The sequence below is a fragment of the Mesocricetus auratus genome, unplaced genomic scaffold (genome assembly GCF_017639785.1).
Source record: "Mesocricetus auratus isolate SY011 unplaced genomic scaffold, BCM_Maur_2.0 Super-Scaffold_100020, whole genome shotgun sequence".
Lineage (NCBI taxonomy): Eukaryota > Metazoa > Chordata > Mammalia > Rodentia > Cricetidae > Mesocricetus > Mesocricetus auratus.
The window spans coordinates 27,048,462-27,068,048 of record NW_024429201.1 but is presented as its reverse complement, the minus strand read 5'-3'; the positions used below and the strand labels follow the sequence as shown (position 1 = coordinate 27,068,048).

General features: G+C 38.1%; 1 protein-coding gene across 4 annotated transcripts in view; it reads left to right on the top strand.

Annotated features, from left to right (window-relative positions):
* The window catches only part of Ssbp2 (single stranded DNA binding protein 2), a 264,086-nt gene that overhangs the window by 200,711 nt on the left and 43,788 nt on the right, over positions 1 to 19,587 (top strand). For all 4 annotated transcript variants that reach the window (XM_005065670.4, XM_005065667.4, XM_005065672.4 and 1 more), the window contains one exon: positions 1,057 to 1,116. In XM_005065670.4, coding sequence (XP_005065727.1) covers positions 1,057 to 1,116 — 60 coding nt within the window. The remainder of the gene's footprint in view (positions 1 to 1,056; positions 1,117 to 19,587) is intronic.

The following is a 19,587-nucleotide window of genomic DNA, read 5'->3' as shown; positions in this document are numbered from 1 at the left end:
CCCATTAGAAAGAAGTACTTGCTTATTTTATATGTAAAGGATATTATGTTTAAGTAACTTTATTAATATATAAATCAGCAAAATTAAAATTATTCTGCTAGTTATATTAAAAAGTGTAATAAAATAGAAATTTTGAATAATTTAATGACCTTCTAGAAATGAACACCCAAGTCTTAAGTAGTCAAGTAATGGACACTTACCTGTAGGCACTGACTGCAAAGACATTTCCAGATATTCAGATTTAACCCAACTTAAAGGAACTTTTGTTTCATTCAACAACATAAATTAACATGACTTTTAAAAGAAGACCATTTCCCTTTTGTTTAATGTAAATAATTCAAAATAAATGACAATAAGCTGGGCGTTGGTAGCTCATGCCTTTAATCTCAGAGGCAGGTGGATCTCTGTGATTTCGAGGACAGCCTGGTCTATAGAGCGAGTTCCAGAACAGCCTCCAAAACAATTCAGAAAAACCCTGTCTCGAAACAAACAAACAAACAAAAATACGACAATAAAAATATAGAAAGGAGTTTACCTTTAAAGTTTATAGTTAATCTTACAACAAACTCATGATGGGAAAAAGTCAACAATGTAGATGGCCCTTAGAAAACAAACTTCTTTGCAATCTAATGCAGAGATGAAATTTGAAAACTTTAAATTTTTTAATGAAAACATAATAACTTTATTTACTCAAAAGTATACATTCAGAACTTTTCTTGTATAGTGCAATAACCATCAAACCTCCTCTTTAAATAGTTATTGGTTCTTTTTCTTGTATTTGGGAATTAGGTATCATTATTTTGGAAATTCATATTTTAATTGCTGTAGTTAATCAACTTTGATGTTTTCACATTTCCTTTGGAAAATTTCCAGATATTCTACAAAACAAAAAGCAGGATGACACTTTCCTTAGAAGCTTTTATTCTGCTGAAAACAGCCACATAGGAAAATGAATTATTGTATGATTTGTATTAATTCTGAATTTTTCAAGTAGTTTGTTTTAGATTTGTATTTTACATTGTTCTGATTTTTGGTTTGTTTGTTTGTCTTCACTAGCCTTTTATGTCACCTCGGTACCCTGGAGGCCCAAGGCCCCCACTGAGGATACCTAATCAGGTAAGATGATGTTCTGCTGAAAGTTTTTTAAAAGATCTTAGAAGTATCCGAATATAACATTGTCTATTTCTGGTAATGTGTATTTACTTGAAGACCACATAGCCAGACTTTGTGCTGACTGGCTTTCTGAGAAGTTTTATTGGAACACAGAAACACATACATCTTCATGCTTTGTCTGTGACTATTTACACACCTTTATAGATTTGAGGAGTCATAGATGTATGATTTTCAGCCCTGCAGTATTTACTGTCTACATATTTCCAGAAAATGATTGGCTGACTTGTGGAGATAATTTTTCTAAATGTTGATCATCCTCTCAGTGAAATTTTCTATAACATACATTGGCTCATTTTCTATGGTATAAAATTAATATACATTGTGCCTTGCTATAATAGCATGACAGCAAGTAATTAGCTATACCTTGAAGGGCTAAGTCCAAATAGTTAATAATAAATCTTCCAGCTTTATTATTTCAAGAGTTTTAAGTTTCTAAATACTTCATTTTGATGTGGGTTAAAATAATAAGTTCTTACTAAAAAGAATAAAGCACTTTTATTTGTAAAGAACTTACAGTTTAGTTTTAGGATGTGAGTGGTGTGCATACTTGTATTTAGTAAAAGAAGAAATTAAATGCTTAACAATGTGTCATTTTCTCAGTCATAGGTATAGTTAAGTTTTACCCCAAATAAAATAAAAATCATTTTAAGCTTTCCTTTCCATTCTTCTCTTTTTATTTCTATATTTTTCACAATTAAAAATGGAACAAGAAAGTTGCAGTTATTAATCACTTGCAGAACAGAATTTTGGTTCTCTTATCCAAATTATTTGAAAGTATGCTGAGTCAGGCAGTGGTAGTGCACATCTTTAATTCCAGTACTAGCAAGGCAGAGGCAGGCAGGTTTTTGTGTGTTTGAGGCCAGCCTGGATTACAGAGTGAGTTCCATGGCAACCAGAGCTATATAGAGACTGACTAGACTGTCTCAAAAACACCAAAATGGAGGGAGGTAAGGAGGGAGGGAGAGAGGGAGGGAGGGAGGGACGGAGGGACAGAGGGAGGGAGGGGAGAAATGTGCTCTATCTTTGAAGGTTCCAGTTCGCTGGCATTCTCTGTGTCTGGTGCACAGCTGGAATTGGCAGCACCCAGGTTCACCTCCAGAGGGAAGGAAGCTTCAGGAGAAGCCAGCACTGGCTTGTCCAATGATTCTGGCTTAGCAGTCCTCCTATCAACAGCAAGAGTGTTTTCACTTGCAGGTTTAATGTGCATTCAGTTTCTTGGATCAGAGAGCATGCCATGAAATAGCATAAAAAAGTTCACAGATGCCAAGAGTACTAACAACATGTAGGAATCTTATTTTTCTGTGTACATACATACATACATACATCAGCAGATACTTACATGGGGTGTTAGCCATGTATACCTTCTGTTAGAGTCTTCATGGTGTTTCAAACATGCCATCCCTAGCATTCTATTTTGCATAGATCAAAAAGAGTTCTGAACATTTGAATTAGGAAACTATGAAATTCCAGTATTACTATTCTGTAGTAATGATGAGAATATGATATGATTATTAGAATTATATTTACTTGATACCATTTCATTGTCATGTATAAGATACTATGGGGTAAGCATGAAGACTGTAGTTTGAATTCCCAAAGCTCATCTAAAAGCTGGATTTGATGGTGGGTCTGACACTTTGGAAGTAGAGATAAGGAATCATCAAGACAAGCTGGCTAGAGAGACTAGTTGACTCCATTTGGCTAAGTCTGATTCTGTGAAAGACCATGCCTTTGCCTCAGTAAATAAAGTACAGGGCAGTCAAAGGACACCTGGCATCAGCCTCCGTCCTCAACATTTATGTGCTCAGATGTACATTCACACCATGTATTCACATGTGATAACACACATATGCATATGCACAGACACTATGAATGCACACACACAAGACTCTGTGTTAAGTCTCATGGTCTATAGAAATTTACAAAATACAATACAAATTGAAACAACCTATGTTTACAGAGATTGTTCAAATTTTTGTTTTTGATAGAATTTCACTGAATAGCCCAGGTTGACCTCAAAATTTTGACCCTCCTACCTAAGTGCTCAGGTTAGGGAGGAGTCTGGTGTTTGAAAGCTTTTAGAATAACCAGGTAATGGCTGTTTCTGTAAAGAAGTAATCAGAAATCTAAAGCAACAGGTACTCGCTGCAAGGCTGTTTTACTCTAGAGTTTGATAGGGTTTATGTTGATGCATTTTAAATATTGCATTCTTGTCTAACCCTCTCTACCCCATCCTCCTGACACATCCACTTTCACTAAATTATGCTAATTCAAACATCCATTACCCAAACGTAGCATAATTTCTATTTACATAGTCTTTCAAATAATCATATTAATAGTTCAAATGATATTGTTTTAGGATGCATTTGATATATTTAGAAGCATACCTGTTCAAACAGACAGATGTTTTTTTCAGCTTAACTATGTGTTAATTAAAGCAGAATTGGAATAACTATTTTTGTTACTAATTATAATGACTTCCATTAAGCAAATATATTAACATTTTTATATTTATGCTTTATTTGAGTTGATTATAATATAATGAAATTTTTTCTTGTTAGTAGATTATACAAAGTAGAAACAGAAAGTGAAGCGTTCCCATTTCAGTGGTCTTGGCCAGTCATTTGGAATGTGTGAAAGGTACTCTTTAATGAACTGGGCCTCTGAAATTTATATTTACTAATTATTAGGTTACATATTTTAGTTTTTCTGAAATACTTTTATGGTTAGGTATTAACTCTACAATAACTTATACTATTTATTAATAGGACTGAGTATTTGGAATATGTTATGGTGCCACTGTGTTGAGAAATACAGAAATAGGCATGACTGCCTAAAATGATAAAAGTCAAATAACAAAGGTAGAAAATAAATATATATGAAAAGATTCATGAAGTAAAACTTAAATCCACAAAATATACGTACCTCACAGTTTTATGCTGAAATTGATTCAGCTCTCAGAAGGTGCCCTCACCAGTAGTGGAAACATCCATAAACTTAAGTGAAATAGCGTTGTATTTCTCATGGATAAACTGCCTGAAGATAAACATCCATAGCATTTATCCAACACTGTTATGCAACCAAAACAGAATATATAAAGTGTTCATGATTGCGTGACGTCAAGAATAAGCTATTATCTATTGATTTTTTAATTGCCTTAATTCTTACCATTCTTAAAATAGATATGTGAGTTAAGATTACATGTAGCACACCATATTGTCCATTTTATGCCCTAAAAACATACTGTATCTGAACATAGTGTCCAGAATATCTCCAGAATATCCATCAAATATAAAAGAGCAGTTAAAGAAAGTATGTTGTAAATAGTGAACTCATATATGCTTACTAGAAGATATACTATAGAGCAAAATCTACTTAAGTGCTGCTGTGAATATAACAAATATAAGAAAGAAGGCACAAAACATGTGAATACATCATTGCATCCATGGCATTGCACAAGCTTTGTTCCCATCACATATACTCACAGTGTGAGAAAGAGATTAAAGACAATGCACTTTATTTCTGAGTGGTAGGATTGTGAATGATTTTGCTATTTGAAAATTTCAGTGTGTCTACAGTTCACATTGAGCAGGTATTACACTTGTAGAGAAAACACTAACTACATGCATAGAGGAATGAAAATGTTATACTTTGAATAAGATTAACCTTTTTAATATTTAACACATTATTCCTGTAATGGGAAGAAGACAGATAGAATAGACACTATGGATAAGTTAATCCTAAAAAGACTTAATCACTTCTCAGATAAGAAAAATAAGCTTACATTTGAAGCAAAGTAAGAGATATTTAGACACTTGCATTCCATCTCTTGAGAGGCAGAGGCAGGAGGATTGCCATGAGTGCATGGTCAGCCTAGACTGCACAGTGAGATTCTGTCTCATGAGGCAAAAACGTAGACATTCACTTATAAATTGAAATTTTACTGTAGCACCATGCACCCAGTTTGCTTACATTTCAGACTGCCCACTCTTCATAGCATGCTCTCTGACTGAGGGTCAGCACTGCTTCAGGCATCTGTTAGAGGTACGTTTGTTAATCCTCGTAGCACATGAAGTTTGGTTTTTATTTCGTGCTATAAGAATGAAATGGCAGGCGGATCTCTGTGAGTTTCAGGACAGCCTGGTCTACAGAGCGAGTTCCAGGACAGCCTCCAAAACAATACAGAGAAACCCTGTCTCGAGAAACCAAAAAAAAAAAAAAAAAAAAAAAAAAAAAAAAGATGTTTCCAGGTGCATAGAGAGGAATGCATTATTCTGTTGAGTAGGTAACACAAGCTGTGCTGCTACAACTATGAAAAGTCTCAAATCTAACCTTAAGTATAAACACTGCTCCTGCTCAATGGCAAAACAGGTAAAGTTGCTTCTTTGGACAATTCAAAAAGCCACTTTGAATCATAGAATCTCCTTATTTTATGGGAATTACGGTATTCATGTTTTGAAATGATTATTTGAAGACAATACTAATAGAATATTTTTCATTATAATTTTGAATTTGAGTTTATATAGGGATAGAAGTGGTTTTTTTCCAGTTGTTTCTTCTCTTTTAAAGCAGAGGAAGGAAAAAAAAGTGTAGTATGTTTGGGAAAAAAAAGTACATCCTCTTCCCAACCCAAGGAAAGCTTACACTATGGATTGAACATGGGCTTCCAAGATCAAGTCATGGTTGTATTGACATTTCTGCTACAGTGTGTTTCAGAAATGTCGTGTTCCTTATTTTCTAGCCATTTTAATCTTAGATATATTTTTAAGAAAGCATTGTGGTGTATTTGGTTAGAAATATAGTAGTATACAAAATCTACCTCAGAAAAAGATACTTGAACAGGTACTTGTTGAGGTTTATAGTTATGGCCACCCTTCTCAGTGAAGTCATAGATCAGTGTTCAATGGTTGCAAACAGGTGGCAGAAATGTAATAAGTCAAAGTATTCTGCCTGAATTTTGACTCACTGTACATTTTTTAAAGATGTATTTATTTATTTTACATCCTGCATCTTCCTAGGCCCTCACCCCTCCCCACCCCTTTGTTCCCACCCCCCAACCCACTCCCCCTCCCACTCTCCCTCCATTTGTGTTTAGGAAAGGGCAGGTCTCCTATGAGTATCAACAAAACATGGTATATCAAGTTTCAGTTATATTAAGAACCTCCACATGTATTAAGACTGGACAAAGTGACCCAGTATAGGGAGTAGGGTCCCAAAAGCCAGCAAAAGACTCAGAGATAGTCCCTGCTGCTACTGTTAGGAGTCCCACAAGTAGACCAAGCTACACAACTGTCACATATATGCAGAGGGCCTGGGTCAGTCCCAAGCAAGCTCCCTGGTTGTTGGTTCAGTCTCTATGAGTTCCTATGAGCCCAGGTTAATTGACTCTGTGGGTTTTCTTGTGATGTCCTTGACACTTCTGACTTCTACGGTCCTTTCTTCTCCTCTTCTGCAGGATTCCCTGAACACTGCCTAATGTTTGTCTGTGGGTCTGCATATGTGTGCAGCAGTTGCTGGATGATGCCTCTCTGATGACAATTGGGCTAGGCACCAATCTGGTCACAGGAGATGGCCAGTTCAGGCTACATATCCACTTTTGCTAGGAGTCTTGGGTGGGATCATCCTTGTAGATTCCTGGGAGAGTCCCTTGTGCCAGGTTTTTACTTGATCCTCAAATGCACCTTTACCAGTAGTCTCTTTCAGTATTCTTCCACCACCACAGTCTGATCTCTCATGTTCCCAACCTTACCTGCATGAAATCGCCATTTTCCCTTCCCAAGGAGATCTGGGCGTCCCCTCTTGATCCCTCCTTGTTACTAGTCTCCCTGGGTCTGTGGATTGTAGTATAGTTGTCCTTTATTTTACAGCTAATATCCAGTTATGAGTGAGTACATACAATGTTTGTCTTTCTGGGTCTGAGTTACCTCACTCAGGGCAATTTTTTTCTAGTTCCATCCATTTGCCTTCAGATTTCCTGGTGGTCTTTTTGTTTTTGTTTTTAACAGCTGAGTAATACTCCATTGTATAAATGTACCACATTTTCTTTATCCATTCCTTGGTTGAGGGACATCTAGGTTATTTCCTCATTCTGGCTATTAGAAATAAAGCTGCTATGAACCATAGATGAGCAAGTGTCCTTGTGGTGTGATTGAGCATCCTTTGGGTATATGCCCAAGGTTAGTATAGTTAAATCTTGTGGTAGATTGGTTCCCATTTTTCTGAGACACCACCATATTGATATACATATCAAAATGACTCTGAGATTCCATCTTACACCTGTCAGAATGGCTAAGATCTAAAACATAAGTGACAATTCATGCTGGAGAGGATGTGGAGCAAGGGGAGCACTCCTCCATTGCTGGTGGGAGTGCAAACTTACAAGCTTTCTTAATCAAAGAGGGAAGAACCAGGACACAGTCACAATCAGACCAAAGCAGAGTCACAAAGCAGACAAAGACAAAGTGCAGCAATATAAAAAGTTCACTATCTATCTTCTTGAACTCCTCCCTCACGGTGTTTTGGACTCCTCTAAAGAGCTCCATTTCTCCACCTCTGCCACTGTCAGCACACAGAGCTTGTCTTTTAAATTCAGACCAGCTCCACACTGCAGTGGCTGCTGTCTTTGCCAGATATCCTATGATACTGGCATCTTCAAACTGTTGGGGTCTCCATTGCAGAAGTGCTGGCCGTTCACCATAACCTCTGATGGCCTCTCTTCAGGGACTCTGACCTACTGTATTATTTCAAGCCTCCACTTCTCTCCATAAGCCCTTTGGTCATGTTGCTTCTGAAAGTGAGGCTGTACCTTCACCAGCACCCTCTCAAAGAAACTCTAGCTCTGTGCTCATAAAGAGTTTGGGAGGGACCCTGACATTTTTTAAGGAACTGTTAGAAAATTTAACTTTACTATTGTATGTTTTGTATACACCTTACCCCTCTACAAATGCTTGTCACAGAGAAATCCCCTTTGTCTTTGTTGTGAAAGAGATCATTTTATCCTCCCCCCCCAAAAATATTCTAGTTCTTCCACATGGTGCCAAGCCTCAGCCCCTCTTTGTCACTTCAAAACAAGGACCAGCTGCGAAGCACAAGATACAGGTTGGTCAGCTCTGGGCCACAGCTTCTGTATGTTGATCCTGAAGAACGACTTCCCAGAAGATTTTACCTCAGTGATGCTGGTCTCTTCTTAATCATTTCTAATGTATCAGTTCCAGCTGACCAGTATTGATTGTCACCAAGTGTTTTGGTGGTCACACTCACTTCTTCAGCCCCAGCTGACTAGAACCATGTGTTCTTCATTTAAAATGTCACTCACATTGCCCGGATAGCATCTGCGTTTCCTCTGAAGCATCCCAAGCCAGTCCTCCATCATCTGCACTGTTTTGATGTCTGTATTTTCCATGCTCCCACAGAACATCCCACTGAGCTCTGAGCACTCAGTGGCCTTTCCAGAACATTCCTCCTCAAAATGTGTGGTCAGGTCTGTCACAGCAATAGCTTATGAACCTGGTACCAACTTTATTTCAGTTGGGGCTTCTGTCGTTGTGATAAAACATCATGACCTAAAGCAATATGGTGGAAGAAAGGTTTTATTTCACCTTACTGCTTACAATTGATCCTCTAGAGAAGTCAGAGCAGGAATGCAAGGCTGGAACTTGGAGACAGAAACCAAAGCAGAAGCCATGGAGGAGTACTGCTGACTGGCTTCATCTTCTCATGGATCATTCAGCCCGCTTTCTTAGAGCATCCAGGACCACCATGTAGACAGCATCTACAGAATGAATGGAAATGTCCACACTGAGCAGGACTTACCCACTTCAACCATCAATTAAGACATTATCCCCCCAGGCTTGTCTATGGCTCAGTCTGGTAGGGCGTTTTCTCTATTGAAGTTCCCTCTTCCCAAATGACATGTGAGGTTGAAATAAAACTAGCCATAAATATGGTCTATTGTGGTTCTATATGAATCTTGGATTGTTTTATTATAGTTCTGTGGAGAATAGCATCAGAATCCTTCTGGGCATTACAGTCCGTTGACTACTTCCGGTAGTGTAGCGATTTTCATGATAATAATTCCTGATACTTGCTTATCAGGAACATAGATTCTTTGCATCATCTAGTAATTTCTTTTCTTTCATTTTTAATATTTTGAAGTTTTCAGTGTAGCAGTTTTCCACATTCTTGCTTAGGTTTATTTTAGCTAGTTTTGGGGGAGCTAGTATGAATAAGATTATTTCCAATTTCTTTCTCTGGGAGTTAATTGTTCATACATGTGAAGGCCAACTCATTTTGTTTTATTTTGATTTTGTGTCCTAAGATTTTACTTTAAAAGTTTCTTAGATCTGAAAGCTTTCTAGTTGATTCTTTAGGGTCTTTAACATGTAGATATGGCTAGTTTAACATATTCCTTTTTTATTTTTCTACCTTGTTTGTCTTTTTCTTGTCTAATCCCATAGGGGATCTCCAGAGTCTGTCATTTCATTCAGGGCACGGCCTAGGCCCTCCCCCATGTGCCCAGGATGAGAGAGTATCCCTCCATGTGGAATGGGCTGCCAAAGTCCTTTTGTATACCAGGGATAAATACTGATCCCAGGCCTCCTCACTGACACCCAAATTTAGGAGGTCTAGATCAGTCCCATGATGGCCTTTCAGCCATCAATCTTGGGTCCAAGAACTCCCCATTGTTCAGGTCAGCTGCCTCTGTGGGTTTCACCAGCCTGGTCTTGACCCCGTTGCTCATCACTCCTCCCTCTCTGCAATTGGGTTCCAGGAGTTCAGCTCACTGTTTAGCTGTGGGTGTCTGCTTCTGCATTCATCAGCCACTGGATGAAGGCTCTAGAATGGCATATAACGTAGTTGTCAAACTCATTATCAGGGAAGAGCATTTAATGTAGCCTCTCCACAATTATTTAGTTTGCCAGTTGGTGCCATCCTTGTAGATCTCTGGAAATCTCACTAGTGCCAGATCTCTCCTCAAACCTATAATGCCTCCCTCTATTATTGTATCTCTCATCCTGGTCTTCTATATTCTCCCCACAACTCAACCTTCCTGCTCCTCCATGTCCTCCTCACATCCTCTTCTCCCCCTCTCTTTTTCCCAGATCCCTCTCCACTCCCCATGCTGCCAATCTGCTCAGTAGATCCTGTCCAATTCCTCTTGTCTGGGGTACCATGCACATCTCTCTTAGGGTCCTCCCTGTTTCCCAGACTCTCTGGCAGCGGGATTGTAGGTTGGCACTCTATGTATAAAATCCATACATGAGTGAGTACATACCATGTTTTTCATTTTGTGACTGGGTTACCTTACTCAGGATGGGTTCTTCTAGTGACATCCATCTGCCTGTGTAAATGTACCACATTTTCTCTATCCACTCTTCAGGTGAGGGGCATCTAGGTTGCTTCCAGGTTCTGGATATTACAAATAATGCTGCTATGAACATAGTGGAACAGATGTCCTTGTTGTTTGAATTTGCATCTTTGGGGTATATGCCTAAGAGTGGAATTGCTGGGTCTTGTGGTAGACTGATTCCCATTTTCCTGAGGAATCTTCATACTGATTTCCAAAGTGGCTGTACAAGTTTGCACTCCCATCAGCAGTGGAGGAGTGTTCCCCTTTCTCCACATCCTCTCCAGCATAAGCTGTCATTGGTGCTTTTGATTTTAGTCATTCTGACAGGAATAAGATAATATCTCAGAGTTGTTTTGATTTGCATTTCCCTAACGACTAAGGATGTTGAGCATTTTAAGTGTCTATCAGCCATTTTAGACTCCTCTATTAAGAATTCTCTATTTAGTTCTGTACCCCACATTTTAATTGGATTCTTTGGTGTTTTGGTGACTAGGTTCTTAAGTTACTTGTATATTTTGGAAATCAGCCCTCTGTCAGATGTGAGGTTAGTGAATATCTTTTCCCATTCTGTGGGCTGCCTTTTTGTCTTGTTGACTATGTTCTTTGACTTACAAACGCTTCTCAGTTTCAGGAGATCCCATTTATTAATTGTCATCTCAGTGCTACTGGTGTTATATTCAGGAAGCGGTCTCCTGTACCAATTCGTTCAAGGGTACCTCCCATTTTCTCTTCTAAGAAGTTCAGTGCAGCTGGATTTATGTTGAGGTCTTTTATCCATTTGGACATAAGTTTTGTGCATGGCGATAGACATGGATCTATCTGTAATCTTCTACATGCCAGCATCCAGTTATGCCAACAACATTTATTGAAGATGCTTTCTTTTTTTCCATTGTATAATTTTAGATTCTTTGTTAAAAATCAGGTGTTCGTAGGTGTGTCGGTTAATATCTGGATGTTTAACTCCATTGCATTGGTCTACCTGTCTATTTTTGTGCCAATACCAAGCTGTTTTCAGGACTATAGCTCTATAATAGATCTTGAAGTCAGGGATGGTATGCTTCCAGACGTTCCTTTGTTGAACAGGGTTGTTTTGACTATCCTGGGTCTTTTGTTTTTCCATATAAAGTTGAGAATTGTTCTTTCAAGGTCTGAGAAGAATTGTGTTTGTATTTTGATGGGGATTGCATTGAATCTTTATATTGTTTTTGGCAAGATTGCCATTCTTACTATGTTGATCTTACCTATCTAGAAGCATGGGAGATCTTTCCATTTTCTGGTATCTTCTTTAATTTCTTTCATTAAAGACTCAAAGTTCTTGTTATACAGATCTTTCACTTGTTTGGTTAGCATTACCCCTAGGTATTTTATGTTGTTAACTGATGCTGTAACAATAAACGGCACACTTACTGAAAGTAAAACTAAGTATTTATTGTAGAAATTACTCACAAGATACCAAACAAGTAACCCAGAGGAGCCGAGTAGTTTTCCCGCTGCCGAACCGGAAGCCGAAATCCGGGAAAAGAGACCAAGACTTCCTGTGTGCTGTCTTTTATGTCTTCCCCCATAACGCCCCCTAGCCATGCCCAAAAGTGGGCCTGGCTAGTGACATAGTTCACGCCTATGTACGTATATGTCTTTACGTCCGTCCGTCAGTATACGTCTTTAGTCATGCCTAAAGTGGGTGTGGTTAGCAGTGTGGTAAAACGCTCTTTTATTACCTCATCTGTATGTGCCTCTAGTAAGTCACATGGTTAATGGCAGCATACAGGCTTCCTCCTACAATTCCCCTTTTAGTCTAAAAAGGACAACTAACTTGTGTCAATGAACAAAATGTATCAAACATCTATTCTATCTAAACCTAAACTTATCTGAAAGAAACACCCAAATCTGAACACCTGCTTCCAATCCCAACTCTAAAATAATTGAAATCTAACACTAACAGGTGTAAACTATCCTATAATTTCAATAGTAGGGAGAGGGGGCGTGGAATTCTCAAAACTACTTCCTGCTGAGATGGGACGATGATAATCTCATGTGGACCTGTGTGAAGAAAAATGTTAGTATAACAAAACCTCAGTAGATCAGATAGTCTCTGTATGGCAGGAGATGCTTGATTGAAGTTCCTGACTGGGCCTCTAGTGTTGATTGAAGCTCTCATCTGAAGCTCTGGCCAGATTGTAGAAGATGTGCTGTTTCAGTTTCTTGGTCCGGAGTTGTGTAGAGTGATAGAGTTTCAAGTCAGTTTCAGGATAGTGCTTGTCAGGTGGAGTCAATGATGTGGGGCAGTTCAGATGCCTCCAGTTGAATCAGGTGAAGTCAAGAAAGTGGATCCTCATTCTCTTTTTGAAGCAGTTGAAGATTGCTGTCAGGAAATCCCTTGTTCCCTGGAAAACTCAAACATTAATGTTAACAAAGAAATATTTTAACTTTTATATATATGCATACTGGAAGAGGTGACAATAGGGAAGATGGTAAACCTGAAGGAAATTAGACTGTTCAGAAAAAGAAATCCACAGATAACAGTCCCTAATTTTATATTCTTCTGTCTTATATCAATGGCTCTTTGATATAATACAGAAATTCTGAATTTTATTTAAATAATATGCTTGAATTTAGAGTAGGAGAGCCAATCCAACTCCAAAGCCAGCTTCAGTTAAATGAATGGGGACTGAGGTATGTGAAGAAACAAAGATAAAAGGGTACTATGAAAAAACAATATAGAGAGATTTAGACTTTGATACCACACAGTGAGTTATTGTTTGTTTGATGGTCCTCAGGGTAGCTATTCATTCTTCTTCAGGAATCCATATGTCCAGTATTCTTTGCTGAGTTTACCTGTGAAGACAAAAACAAAACACTTCTCTTTCCTTTTAGGAGGTCACTTTACCCATGGTGGAATATGAATTTGTAGATGAGCTGTTATCTTCCTCCTCCTGAGATGTCTTCTGTTCTGATCGAATTTTAATTAATTTTGATGGAACCCAAAGCCTTTTTTCTCCTGTGGAAACAAAAGCATAACCCCTTCCCCAACGTAACACATATCCTGGTTTCCAGACTGAGGTCATAACATCCTTAAAATACACCGGTTGGTTCAGTTCAGAAGTCTTCTCTGTAGTCCAGTGTCTTTCTGCTGCAGTTTGTCCTTTTTCATCAGCATTAAGAAAATTCAACGTTAGTAAAGCATTATGTAACCTTTGTTTAGGTGTCTTTGTTTTCCCTGGCTGTTTATGAAGCATCTCTTTTAAGGTTTGGTTAGATCTTTCAATTACTGCTTATCCTGTGGGATTGTAAGGTATACCAGTTACATGTTTTATATTATAATATTTGAAAAATTGTTCCAATTTACTGGAGACATGCTGGAGCATTGTCAGTTTTTATTGTTTTAGGTATACCCATAACAGCCATCAGCTCTAAGAGGTGTGTAATAACAGAATCAGCTTTTTCAGAGCTGAGGGCAGTAGCCCATTGGAAGCCTGAGAACGTGTCTATGGTATGGTGTACATATTTCAAACTGCCAAATTCTGGGAAGTGAAATACATCCGTTTGCAAAAGTTCATTTCTGTGAATACCTTTAGGATTACAACCTGCTGGTAATGGAGTTTGATTGTAGAATGAGCAACTAGGGCAATTTCTTACTATTTCTTTGGCTTGTTGCCAGGTGATAGAAAAATCCTTCGCCTTTGCTGTTAACATGGTGTTTCTTATGAAATTCTGAAGCTTCCAACACATTACCTACTAATAAACGATCAATTTCATCATTGCCTTGTGCCAGAGGACCTGGCAGACCTGTATGGGATCTGATATGTGTTATATATATATATAGGATGAGTCCTGTTCCTGATGATTTCCTGCAACTGTAAAAAACAATGAGGTTAATTCTGTATTATCAGGAACAAATTCTGCAGTCTCAATGTGCAAGACAACTCTTTCTGCATACTGAGAATCCGTGACTATATTGAGAGGCTCTGTAAAGTCTTTAAGTACCATGAGAATGTCATATAACTCTGCCTTTTGTATGGAGTTGTAAGGGCTTTGAACTACTTTACTTATATTTCCTGATTTATACCCTGCCTTACCTGATTTGTTTGCATCTGTGTAGAAGGTAAGAACTCCAGAAATAGGTGTTTGCCTCACGAAACGTGGAAGAATCCAAATTGTTTTCTTTATGAATTTGATTCTGTTTTGGCAATTGTAAAGGGTGAGGTTTCTCTGGTTTCTTTCTCAGTCCACGTATCATCTGTATATAGTTGATCTTGTATCCTGCCACTTTGCTGAAGTTGTTTATCAGCTGTAGGAGTTCCCTGGTAGAGTTTTTTTGGCTCACTTATGTAAACTATCATATCAACTGCAAATAGTGAAAGTTTTACCTCTTCCTTTCCAATTTGTATCTCCCTTGATCTCCTTTTGTTGTCTTATTGTTCTAGATAGAACTTCAAGTACAATGTTGAAGAGGTATGGAGAGAGGGGAAAGTTTTGTTTTCTTCCTGATTTTAAAGAAATTGCCTTGAGTTTCTCTCCATTCAGTTTGATGTTGGCTGTTGGTTTGCTGTATATAGTTTTTATCATGTTTAAGTATGTTACTGTTATCCCTGATCTCTCCAGGGAGATGATCATGTGATTTTTGTTCCTCAGCTTGTTTTTATGGTGGATTACATTGATTGATTTTCATATGTTGTACCATTCCTGCATCCTTGGGATGCAGCATGCTTGATCATGGTTGATGATTTTTCTGATGTGTTCTTGGGTTTGATTTGCCAGAATTTTATTGAGTATTTTTGCATCAATGTTCATGAGGGATATTGGTCTGAAGTTCTCTTTCTTAGTTGTGACTTTGTGTTGCTTGGGTATCAAGGTTATTGAAGCCTCGTAAAAACAGTATGAACCTTCTGCTTCTATTGCATGGAATAGTTTGAGGAGAATTGGTATTAGTTGTTCTTTGAATTTCTGGTAGAATTCTGCACTGAGGCCATCTGGCCCTGGACTTTTTTTGGTTGGGAGATTTTTGATGAATACTTCTATTTCATTAGGGGTTATAGGTCTTTTTAAATTGCTTATCAGTTCTTGATTTAATTTTGGTAAGTGATATCTATCCAGAAAATTGTCCATTTCGTTTAAATTTTCCAAGTTTGTGGAGTACAGGTTTTCAAAGTATGACCTGATGATTCTTGGATTTCCTCAGTGTCTGTTGTTATGTCCCCCTTTTCATTTCTGATTTTGTTAATTTGCATGTTCATATTCTGCCATTTGGTAAGTTTGGATAAAGGTTTGTCAATCTTGTTGATTTTCTGGAAGAACCAACCCTTCGTTACATTGATTCTTTGTATTGTTTTCCTAGTTTCTACTTTATTGATTTCAGCCCTCAATTTGATTATTTCCTGGCAATTACTCCTCCGGGGTGAGTTTATTCTTTTTGTTCTAGAGCCTCAATTGTGCTGTTAATTTTATAGTGTGACTATTCTCCAGTTTCTTTATGTGGGCACTTAGTGCTATGAACTTTCCTCTTAGCACTACTTTTAAAGTGTCCCATAAGTTTGGGTATGTTGTGTCTTCATTCTCATTGAATTCTAGGAAGTCTTTAATTTCTTTTTTATTTCTTCTTTGACCCAGGAATGGTGCAATTGTGCATTATTCAATTTCCATCAATTTGTAGGATTTCTGCAATTTGAGTTGTTGTTGAATTCTAACTTAAAAGCATGGTGGTCTGATAAGATACATGGCGTTATTCCAATTTTTTGTATCTGTTGATGTTTGCTATGTTGCCTTTTTGAGAAGGTTCCATTTGGTGCTGAGAAGAAGGTATATTCTTTTGTGTTCAGATGGAATGTTCTATACATGCCTGTTAAACCCAATTGTGTCATAATTTCTGTTAGTTCCTTTGTTTCTTTTTTATGTTTCTGTCTGGTAGTCTTGTCTAGTGGTGAGAGTGGGTAGTTGAAGTCTCCCATTATAAATGTGTGAGGTTTTGTGTGTAGTTTGAGTTTTAGTAATGTTTCTTTTATGAATGTGGATGCCTTAGTATTTGGGTCATAGATGTTCAGAATTGAGACTTCATCTTGGTGGATTTCTCCTGTGTTGAGTATGAAATGACCTCCTTCATCTCTTGGTTGATTTTAGTTTAAATTCTAATTTTTAGATATTAGGATTGCTACCCATGCTTGTTTCTTGGGTCCATTTGATTGGAAAATCTTTTTCCAACCCTTAACTCTGAGGTAACGTCTATCTTTGAAGATGAGGTGTTTCTTGTGTATAGCAGAAGGATGGATTCTGTTTTCAAATCCATTCTGTTATTCTGTGGTTTTTTTATGGGAGAGTTAAGACCATTAATATTGAGGGATATTAATGACCATTGTTTGATCATTCCTATTTGTTTTGGAATTGGTGGTGGTGGCGGTGGTGGTGGAATTGTGTGTGGATTTCCATCCCTTTTTTCTTTTTGCTGTTGATAGAGTGGGATTATCTATTGCCTATGTTTTTCTGGTTGTAGTTAACTTCCTTGGGTTGGATTTTTCCTTCCAGAACTTTCTGTAGGGCTGGGTTAGTGGATATGTATTGCTTAAATCTGGTTTTGTCATGGAATATCTTTTTTTCTCCATCTTTACTGATTGAAAGCTTTGCTGGGTTTAGTAGTCTGTGCTGGCAGTGTTGGTTGAATATCTTTCCTGGACCTTCTGGCTTTCAGAGTTTCCATGGATAAGTCAGGTGTAATTCTGATAGGTTTGCCTTTGTATGCTATTTGACATTTTTCCTTTCCTGCTTTTAATATTCTTTCTTTATTCTGTATGTTTGGGGTCTTGATGATTATGTGGCGAGGAGACTTATTTAGTAGCCCATTCTATTTTATGCTCTTAAACTGCTTTTACTTTAATTGGCATGTATTTCTTTAGGTTTCTTCACCTTCTTCCATACCTGTTATTCTTAGATTTTGGTCTTTTCGTGGTGTCCCATATTTCCTGGATATTTTGTGTTAGGGATTTGTTGGACTTAAGTTTTTCTTTGGTTTATGAATCTATTTCTCCTAGTGTATCTTCAACGCCTGAGATTCTCTCTTCCATCTCTTGTATTATGTTGGTTATGCTTGCATCTGTAGTACCTGACTGTTTGCCTAGTTTTTCTATTTCCAGCATTCCCTCGGACTGTGTGATTTTTTTTTTAGTTGTCTTTATTTCTGGTTTCAACCCTTGCACTGTATGAATTGTTTCTTGTAATTTTTGCTTTCTCTTTTCCCCCATTTCTTGCATTGTTTGGTTTGTTTTTTCTTCCATTTCTTTAAGGGATTTTCTCATATCCTCTTTGAGGGCCTCTATCATTTTTATGAAGTCGTTATTAAGGTCATTCTTTTCTGTTTCATCTGCATTGGGATGTTCGGGTCTTGTTGCTGTAGCCTCTAGACTTTGGTGGTGTCATATTGGTTTTTCTGTTGCTGAGCGTGTTTTTATATTGTCTTCTTCCCGTCCCTTCTCACAGTGGGTGCAGAAGGAGTCTCTTCCTCTTCTTGTGGGTACAGTACTAGGATTCCCATCAGGTGGGTGCCAGCAGGTCCAATACTCTGGTGGCTGTCCTCTTCCCATGGATGGAGGCAGGCCTAGTACCGGGACCTTGGCAGTCTCAGGGTGGGCTGAATCCTGTTGGGTTGGGATCCACAGTGCACAGTCCCTAGGCCTCAGCTGGTTCTGCGCAGGGCACAGGAAGGCAGGCCAGTAACAGGTGCAGGCTTGCCTAGTCCTGTGGGTGGAGAAAGGGTCTAAGATGCTGGCAGTCTCTGGGTGGGTTGGCTCCCATTGGGAAGGGAACCGCAATGGCAGTCCCCAGGCCTCAGCTGGTTGTGGGAAGGGCCCAGAAGGCATGCCAGAAACCATGTTCTTTTAATCTTTATTTCATTAATTTTTGTCATAATTTTTTATTATGTCTTGCTGTTTTCTGGGTTTGAGATTGGCTTCTTATTGTTCTAGAATTTTGAGTACATCACTAGCTTGTTTAATTGAGATGCCTCTAGTTTTGTAATATGAGCCCTGAACTCTGAACTCTCCTCTTAGGACTACCTTGGCTGTGTCCCAGAGGATGATCTGTTATATATACTATCATTTGACTGTAAGAATTCTTATTTCCCCCCAGGTTTCTTTAATTACCCACTGTTCATTCAAACTGTATCATTCAGTCTCTTAAGTATTTTTGTGTCACATAGTTTTTCTTGATGTTGCTGTCAGTGTCTTCCATCTACACAGGGATGTCCTGGGGCAGAACTGCAGCCACACTGAAATAGCTGGGAGTGTGGTTGGAAGATGAGTTATATTGGGTAAACAAATACATTGATTAGTTACATAGGAGAAGACATTGAAGATAATAAAGGTTACACTTCCTACTGTTAGATAAAATAATGACAAACCTACATAGGAAGCAAAAAATAATCCTAATGTATCAGATTTGAACTTGAGTGTTGAATGCATAATATGCAATGAATTTGCTACGTATATGTGTAGAGTATGAATTTATTGTTCACATACATAGATTTTTTTCAAGCTCATTGGTCACCATAAGCATCAAGTTTCTTGGCATTGCACTCAAGAAACAAGAGCAATTGGCATGGACTATGATGCTTAAATGTTATGCTTATCAAAAGACTCAAGATCCTGTGAAGACACTGCTCCAAGAGCTAGACCAGAATAAAGAGCATGTGTACACCTAGAACGTCTTACACCATAAAGTAAAATATACTCAAAACCTAAACTCAAATCCAGCACCCACATAAGATACAGGCATAGCATTATACACCTGTAATTCCAGTACTAGGAGAGGTAGCTGGTGATCAGTGAGGCTCATGGCAAGCCAGTTCCATGGATTTGGGGAAATCTAACTTCAGCAAAGGTCCTTGTCTCAACAAATAAGGTAGAGAGCGGTTGAAGACACATGATAACAACCTCCAACTGTGCAGTACAAACACACACACACACAGGCACCACACGCAAACACATATACACATATACCACACAATACACAAAAAGAATAAATAATTGATGATTTATAACCCATTGAATGAAATAGGATCCATGAGTAGTAAATATAGCTTT